Here is a 9,129-nt window from a genome sequence, read left to right as displayed (position 1 = left end):
GGGTCATACATTCCTGCCGCTAATCCGTCAGCCAATTGTGATGCAGAGCGTCTTAATTAAGGGAGCCGTTTGAGGGGACGTCGGTCCGTTCTCCTTATCTTAGAGCAGAGGATTAGTCCTCCTCCCCACCGCAGCGGCTCTCCGGCGGGAAACTCAAAGAAGAACCAAAGTTACGCAGGATGATGTTCCCGAACACACACACACACACACACACACACACACACACAACACCCGTGACCCACCACACACACGCACACGCACACGAACACACACGATCACGCACGCTCACACTTGAATCACACACAAACATAAACACACACACACGCACGCAAACGCACCCCATGGCCTGCGGTCGGTAATGAGGGTCCGCGGGGGTCCGTCCAGCGGTAATCCGCTGAACGATGACGTCATAACGGCAGGTTCACGAGGACCGCCGGTCGGTCCGGAGGAGTCCGCCTCGCGCACCGGAGCCACCAACGCGGTCCGGTGGCTGTTCACCACTTTCCCTTTCCGGTTCTCCCATAACATCTGCTCGGGATCCGCAGCCCGGAGCGTAATGACGTAATGATGTAATGCCCTCAGCCCGCCCCGGGGCCGGAGACGACTGGTCCTTACCCCGGTTACCCCGCTTACCCCGGTTAACCATTACATTATCATATAATAACCAGTACATTATCATATAAACAGTATATTATTAACCAGTACATTATTAACCAGTACATTATCATACAACAAGTCCACAGGTGCACTCTGGGTAATGTGGTCCGAAGCTCTCTTTAACTCCGTGTCCTCGGGGTGGAAAGACGCCCACAGAACCGTCAGCTGTCACTCACCCTGCGTCACCGTGTGTGTGTGTGTGTGTGTGTGTGTGTGTGTGTGTGTGTGTGTGTGTGTGTGTGTGTGTGTGTGTGTGTGTGTGTGTGTGTGTGTGTGTGCGTGCGTGCGTGCGTGCATGTGCGCGCGCGCGCTTCTGTGGGATTGAGTGTGAGAGAGGGAGGGAGTGAGACAGGGAGGCGGGGGGGGGGGGGGGGGTAATGACTCGTGCTGCTCGAGCCTCGCCGTCTGCGGACCACAACCCGGCGAGCAGCCGTTAGTGGGGCATCGAACCCGCGCTCAGCATGAGGACGGCAGCACACGAGACTTGGACCGCGTCGTAGACGCGCTCCATGTTCCCGCTCGAGGAGCTGATGAAGAGGAGGAGGAGGCTCGTGGTGGTGGCGGGCTTGTGTCTCTCCTTCTTCCTCGCGACGTGGATGAGTCTCCTCCCCGCGCCCCCCGGGCTCGAGCCCCGGGCTGCTGGCGGGGGCACCGCCCGGTTCTACCGGGAGAAACACGCGCGCCCTGCCGGCGACATGGGAGACTCGCGCCTCCACGTCGGCGAGACTGCAGATCCGGCCGGTGAGCCCGGGACCCCCGTGGAACCCGCGGGGAGCCTCCGCGAGCTGGAGCTCCAGATCCGCGAGCGCTACGATGAAGTGTTACGGTACCGACGCCAACTCCAGGCGCGGCGGCCGGGGCACGCAGACCCTGGCCGTCCGCTCGAGAGGAGGAGGCTGATGGACTCAGAACCGGGAGACGGCGGGGACCCGGCCCGGGCCCAGGAAAGACCCACCGGTGGACCCAACGGGACCAGCGGGAGTCCCGGTTTGTCAAGCGGGGGTAACGCGCTTGGCTGCGGCAGCCTGGCCGCCGTGACTGACGTGCGGTACCTGGGCTCCGGCTACACCAAGGCGGTGCACCGGGCGGCTCTGAACCACAGCCTCTCCGTGGCGCTCAAATCGGTGGACCTCGCGGGACACGACATGGAGACCTGCGCGAGGCGCTACGGGGACACCGGGGCCTGCTACCGGCTTTCCTCCTTCAAGATCATCAAGGAGATGGTCCTGATGGAGACCCTGCAGCACCCCAACGTGCTCAAGGTACGAGACAGCGACTTAAACATCTAGTTCACTAATCTAATGTAACATCTAGTAGGCCTATCCAGATATAACATCTAACGTCGTCAAGGTACGAGACAGCGACCTCAACATCTAGTACACCATTATATTTAACATCTAGTACGTATCAGATATAGCATCTAATATATGTTACATCTAATATATACCCGGTATAACATCTTACGTCCTCAAAGTAGGAGACAGCGTCCCACAACATCGAATACACTAATATCGTTTGTACATCACTAACGTCTAAATTATATCACTAATACAACATCTAGTCCACTAATGTATACGATATATATAGACAACATCTAATAGGCCTACATCTAATATAATACTAATATAACATCTAATACAGTAATAAAACATCCAATATATAACATATAATACACTAATACAACATCTAATACACTAATATGACATCTAATATCATATATAGCATCTAGTACACTAATATACTAGATATAACAGGGCTTTGTTGCAGCATTTCATTTCATTGAGGAGGTCATTGGGTATCTAAGTGAATGATATATATTATATTCTATATGTCATATTATACATGTACAGAGGATATTCAATTTTGATACTCATAAATAGAAAGTCATCTTCAAATTGTCAAAGGATAAGAGAGCAATAATCTGTTCTGGATTAAATGAAGCCCTGAGGTTCTAGGATTTTAATCTCAGATTAAATCTGAACATTGTGACCATTTGACTGGTGTAAAATAACAGTATGAGTAAAAAATATTAATTTGGTCGAGGAGTCTGTACCTTTCTCCAGAGCTAGGAGTTTGTACCATTCTCTAGAGTTAGGATTATGTACCTTTCTCTAGAGCTAGGAGTCTGTTCCTTTCTCTAGAGCTAGGAGTCTGTACCTTTCTCTAGAGCTAGGAGTCTGGACCTTTCTCTAGAGCTAGGAGTTTGAACCATTCTCTAGAATTAGGATTATGTACCTTTCTCTAGAGCTAGGAGTCTGTACCTTTCAATAGAGCGAGTAGTCTGAACCTCTCTCTAGAGTTAGGAGTCAGTACCTTTCGCTATAGCTAGGAGTCTGTACCTTTCACTCGAGCTAGGAGTCTGTACCTTTCACTCAAGCTAGGAGTCTGTACCTTTCACCCGAGCTAGGAGTCTGTACCTTTCTCTAGAGTTGTCGGTACCTAGAGTTAGGAGACCTTTCTCTAGAGCAAGGAGTCTGTACCTTCCTCTAGAGTTAGGAGTCTGTACCTGAAGTGTGAATGTGTCAGTGTTTGTGAATGTTTGTGTATGTGTGTGTGTGTGTGTGTGTGTGTGTATGTCTGTGTGTATGTGTTTGTGTATCTGTGTTTGATAATGTTTGTGCCTGTGTATATGAGTGTGTCTATTTTTGTGTGTGTGTGTGTGTGTGTGTGTGTGTGTGTGTGTGTGTGTGTGTGTGTGTGTGTGTGTGTGTGTGTGTGTGTGTTCATGCAAATGTGTGTTTGTGTGTGTGTGTGTGTGTGTGTGTGTGTGTGTGTGTGTGTGTGTGTGTGTGTGTGTGTGTGTGTGTGTGTTTGTGTGTGTGTGTGTGTGTGTGTGTGTGTGTGTGTGTGTGTGTGTGTGTGTGTGTGTGTGTGTGTGTCTGTGTGTGTGTGTGTGTGTGTGTGTGTGTGTGTGTGCGCGTGTGTGTGTGTGTGCATGTGTGTGTGTTTGTGTGTGTCAAAGCCAGTCTAGCTGATAGTAATGAGGCAGGGATTAACTTTTTAACCTTTCACCAGAAACATTCTCAGACCTCTCTCTCTCTCTCCCTCTCCCTCTCCCTCTCCCTCTGTCTCTCTCTCTCTCTCTCCTCCTCTTCCTGTTCAGCTTCTGCTCTACATCACGTGTCAGTGGCCCCTCACACACACACACACGCACACGCAAACGCACACGCACACGCACACACACACGCACACACACACAAACTCACACAATATGGTGCCTCCCTCCCTGGTATCATAATGTATGTATGGATATCCATATGTACACTAGGGCTCAAATAGAGAGGGAGCGAGAAGGAAGGGGAGAGGGTGAGAGAAAGAGAGAGGGAGAGAGGCAGAGGGAGAGAGGGAGCGAGGGAGCGAGAAGGAAGGGAGGGAGAGAGGGAGAGAGAGGGGGGGGGAGACAGGGGGAGATGGAGAGAGATAAATGGAATGTGTTATTATGAAATGAGAACCAGGCTGGGATGTGTAATCCTTGTGCAGCAGACGGCAAACCTCCATGTTGAGATAACCCCAGACAGTCCTGATCCGTCTATCTGTTTTCCTGTCCGTCTGTCTGTTCTATCTGTCTGTCTGTCTGTCTGTCTGTCTGTCTGTCTGTCTGTCTGTCTGTCTGTCTGTCTGTCTGTCTGTCTGTCTGTCTGTCTGTCTGCCTGTAACTGAGCACTTGTCTACACTATATTTGATAAACACTAACTAAAGTTGTGTGTGTGTGTGTGTGTGTGTGTGTGTGTGTGTGTGTGTGTGTGTGTGTGTGTGTGTGTGTGTGTGTGTGTGTGTGTGTGTGTGTGTGTGTGTGTGTGTCTGTGCATGTGTCTGTGCGTGTGGTTGTGGTCAGCTGTATGGTTACTGTTACCAGGACAACGGTGGTATCCAGGAGACGGTGACGGCCATCACTGAGCTGGGCAGCCCTCTGGAGATGATCAGCCTGCTGCAGACGCCTTGGGAACAGAGGCTCAGGGTACACACACACACACACACACACACACATACACACACACACACACACACACACACACACACACATACACGCACACACAGGTACACGCACACGCAGGGACACACCACACGCAAACAGGTACACACAAACACACGCAGACACAAACACACAGGCACGCACACACACACACATGCATGGTCTCATGGTCAGGTTGCTGTTAAGACGCTAGTAGTTCAGTAGCTGTTCGTTGCTATGACGACAGAGGGAGTCTCCAGCCTCACTGGTCCTGATCCTTATCGCCATGGGGATGCGCTTCAATTACTGCCTCCCACTTCCTGTGATCCCCAGACCTCATCTGTGTTTGTGTGTGTGTGTGTGTGTTTGTGTGTGTGCGTGCGTGTGTGTGTCTCTGCGTGTGTTTGTGTGTGTGTGTGTGTGTGTGTGTGTGTGTGTGTGTGTGTGTGTGTGTGTGTGTGTGTGTGTGTGTGTGTGTGTAGATCTGTCTGAGTCTGGTCCGGCTGCTCTCCTTCCTGTCCCGCTCCCCTCTGGGCTCGCTGGCCCTGCTGGATTTCCGGCCGCGTCAGTTTGTCCTGGTGGGGGGGCAGCTGAAGGTGACGGACCTGGATGACGCCAGCCCCCTGGAGGCGGCCTGCAGCCCCCGCTCCGCCCCCCAAGCCTGCACCCTGCAGTTCCCTGCACGCAACTTCACCCTCCCCTGCAGCGGGGGGCGCTGTGAGGACATCAACGAGAAGAGGAACCTCTACAACGCCTACAGGTGGGACAGCTCCACCTGCACCTCCTTACAGCACCTAACACCACCCGTTAAGTTTGACGATTTCACCTACACCCCCCTACACCACCTGTAGAGGTGGGACAGCTCCACCTACACCACATGTGGAGTGGAGATTAGGACCAGTTTCAACCGATTTAGACCAGTTTCGACCAGTTTCGACCGGTTTGGACTGGTTTAGACCGTTTTGGACCGGTTTAGAGATGATCTGTGTCTGTTTGCAGGTTCTTCTTCACCTACCTGTTACCCCACAGTGCTCCCAGCGCCCTGCGCCCCCTGCTGGACAACATCGTCAACGCCACCGGTCAGTTCGCCAGCAGACAAGAAATCCCACTGTGTTCTCTCTCCGCTTTCTCTCTCTCTCTCTATCTGGTGGTTAATCAGTGATGGTATGTCAACAAGCAGGACACAACAAGCCAAGCTGTAAAGGCTGATGTTGCGGTCTTTTCCTTCCCCTCTCTCTCTCTCTCTCTCTCTCTCTCTCTCTCTCTCTCTCTCTCTCTCTCTCTCTCTCTTTCCCTCTCTCTCATGCATTCAGTTATATTAAAACAGGATCTGTAGAGTACCAAGGATATACTATATGTTGGATGTTATATCAGAGCAGTTGCTATGACTACGGTGGTTGATGGTACTGTGATGTTTCCTAGGAGATCTGCGCTGGGGCGTGGAGAAGACTCTGTCCAAGATGGAGGAGGTTCTCCATCTCTACCGTACAGGAAGCTACCTGCACAGCCTCAACCACAGCACCACAGGTAGCCACGCCCACAGAGCCAAAGGTAGCCACGCCCACAGAGCCACAGGTAGCCACGCCCACAGAGCCACAGGTAGCCACGCCCACAGAGCCACAGGTAGCCACGCCCACAAAGCCACAGGTAGCCACGCCCACAGAGCCACAGGTAGCCACGCCCACAGAGCCAAAGGTAGCCACGCCCACAGAGCCAAAGGTAGCCACGCCCACCGATAGCCACGCCGACAGTACCACAGGTAGCCACGCCCACAGAGCCACAGGTAGCCAAGCCCACAGAGCCACAGGTAGCCATGCCCACAGTACCACAGGTAGCCACGCCCACAGGTTGCCACCCCCACAGTACCACAGGAAGCCACACCCACAGGTAGCCCCGCCCAGGTGGCTGTACCTGTAGCGGCAAGCCTGTTGATGAGATATGATTCAGCAGCTGTTGTGTATGTATAACAGTTGGGTATCTAAGGCTGCTGTTTATTCCCCTCTGACTGGATTAACCTCCACCTCCTCCTCCAGGCTATAAGGAGGTGCTGGACTCCTCCATCCCGGGGCAGGAGGTGCGCTGCTGGCCGTCCTACCAGCAGGACGCCTGCCTGCTGGCCGTCTTTGATCTGGGGGAGGCACTGAGCCTGTGTGAAGACCACGCCCACTGCCACGCCCTCGTTTTCACGAACCAGACCACATGGACAGGTGCTGCCTCCACTGCAGACCTAGCACTATGCTAATATAGTGCTACGCTAACCTGGTGCTTCGGTAACCTGGTGCTATGCTAACCTAGCGCTATGCTAACACTGCGCAATGCTAACTAGGTGCTATGCTAACCTTGTCTATGGTAACCTGATGATGCATATTAGCTCTAATTAGTGCGGAAAAGTGGAAGATTATGTACCAATTTACAAGTTCTCTCTCTCTCTTTCCCTCCCTCCCTCCAGGCCACCAACTGGTGTATTTAAAGTCTGGTTGGTCTGGTCTGAGACGCGCCATTGGACAGCTAACCTTCATCCGATTGGCCAGCTGATCCAAACAAACATTCTGAGTGGATCGATTGATGGTCTGTGGGCGGGTCCCCGGCAAACCGCGAGACACCTGATTGGTGTGTAGGGAGTGGAGGAGGCGTGATTGGTCCAGGGTGGTTCTGCTGTTCCTCAGGGGCAGTGATCTCTGACCTCTATCAGGGTCAAAGGTCACCACGCCTCCAAAAACAAAACCGACCAAAGCAAATATTAGTGATGATTGTAATAATTATGACAATAAGAAAAAACCCTTTATATTGTAATGTGATGTAATGTGGTGGCATGTGATGTCATGTGACGCACTGACGCCCAGTGATTTCCTGTCATGTAACGTCACATGATGATCTCTTCCTCTACTTATGGCCCAGTGGAGCAGGCAGAGGGAAGTTGTGGGTGTGATTCTGATTTCCAATGGAAATGCCCGGTGCCTTCGAGCAAGTTCAGGGGGGGTGCTTTCAGTGAAAGTTGACCAGGTCTCAGGGTATTATGGGATGTCCTGGTTGGATAATAAAACACTACCTGCTGCTCTTTGTGGACTTCATGTGTTCATGTGTTCGTGTTCTGCTTATTGTCTACACTGATTTATTATTGGATGATAGTTATTCAACCATAATCGCCTCATTAGTACACACACACACACACACACACTCACTCCTTGTTCATTGAATTTAGTTTTGCTTCGCTAATCTTAAATAGCAGGAGAGAGGGAGAGTGAGGTGATATCTGACCCTACACCTCCCCCACATCTAACCCCTCAAATTAGCCCCCCACATACACCTTCCCTCTCACACTCATACACAAATACACACACTCATGCACAGCAGACACAAAATTGTGCACACACACACACACACAGGAGCAGGCTGGTCTAACTGCTAACACCTGGGCTACGCTAATCAGGGCTAGAATAATATGAAACAATGCTTACTCTGGTACTATGCTACCCCTGGAGCTAAGTTAACCCTGGTGCTATGCTAAACCTTGGGCTAAGCTAACCCCGGGGCTAATAGTGTGTTTCAGATGCCTCATACACCAGCCTTACGAGTTACTCTTGTGACGTAATTCCCTGTCTCGTAGCACTTATAGCGTTCCCGTTCGTCTTTGTGATTGTGTCATGTCATTGGCTAGTCATTGTTACTGTAAGCTACATTAGCCTCTTCAGCAAACCAGCTCGAAAACAAACAACACAACTTTACATTCTATTGCACGCACAGCATGACCGTGCAATGCATAAATTGAGGTAAAATACATTACATTAAAGTAGCAATGTAATCAAGTGTGTAAGAGCCTTTAAAATCAACATTAAATGACAATGTGGTACAAATACAAAGAAAATAAATCTCTTTAAGTGTGCGGCCATTTTTGTTGTCGAGTTGCCTCACTGAACTCGGTCTACTCTCAGAATTCCGAGTGCGGCCGACAAAAACATACCTAATCTAATTCCACACACATGCAACTCGTAAGGCTGATGGCCGAGGCATCTGGAACACACCATAAGCTAGCCCTGGGGCTAAGTTACACCTGGTGCTATGCTAACCCTGGGGCTAAGCTAACCCTGGGTTTACGCTAACCCTGGGGCTAAGCAAACACATAGGCTATGCCACCCCCGGGGCTAAGCTCACCTTGCCGCTTTCACACCAAAAAGAACCGAGAGCCAGTTCCGGGCTGGTGCTAGGGCCAGTTCCAAACTGGTTCCAGCCTTACCCCAGTTAAGAACCGGTTGGTTTCACACCGGCCAGAGCCAGCCATGGAGCCGGCGTGAGCAACGTCATGACGTCACTGCAAACGTCTCCGCTAGTGAGCTTGGACAGAAGCATACGGCCGACATCTTTCTTTATTCTGGGTGGAAATAGTAACATAGTTACGCCAAAAAATGCGTTTATGGAAACATTTTTAGCGAGAAATGGGCATTTTACTTTCATAATGTTCGCTCGGTGAATGTGAAGGATGTTTGGTTTGATAGTTATGACGAAGAGGGAACGCTCCGTTC

The 9,129-nt window shown here is 51.1% G+C and overlaps 1 protein-coding gene across 1 annotated transcript; it reads left to right on the top strand.

Moving 5' to 3' along the window:
• Window positions 1-1,030: 1,030 nt before the first annotated feature.
• Window positions 1,031-7,669, top strand: pkdcca (protein kinase domain containing, cytoplasmic a). Its single transcript, XM_030378713.1, has 7 exons — window positions 1,031-1,919; window positions 4,493-4,615; window positions 5,092-5,369; window positions 5,609-5,688; window positions 6,032-6,136; window positions 6,643-6,816; window positions 7,059-7,669. Exons 1-7 carry the CDS (start codon window positions 1,167-1,169, stop codon window positions 7,142-7,144), a joined length of 1,599 nt encoding a protein of 532 aa, XP_030234573.1. The 5' UTR covers window positions 1,031-1,166; the 3' UTR covers window positions 7,145-7,669.
• The last annotated feature ends 1,460 nt before the right edge of the window (window positions 7,670-9,129 follow it).

This window comes from Gadus morhua, chromosome 15 (assembly GCF_902167405.1).
Source record: "Gadus morhua chromosome 15, gadMor3.0, whole genome shotgun sequence".
NCBI classification, from domain to species: Eukaryota; Metazoa; Chordata; class Actinopteri; order Gadiformes; family Gadidae; genus Gadus; species Gadus morhua.
The sequence above is the reverse complement of the archived record's forward strand: the minus strand, read 5'-3'. Positions and strand labels throughout refer to the sequence as shown.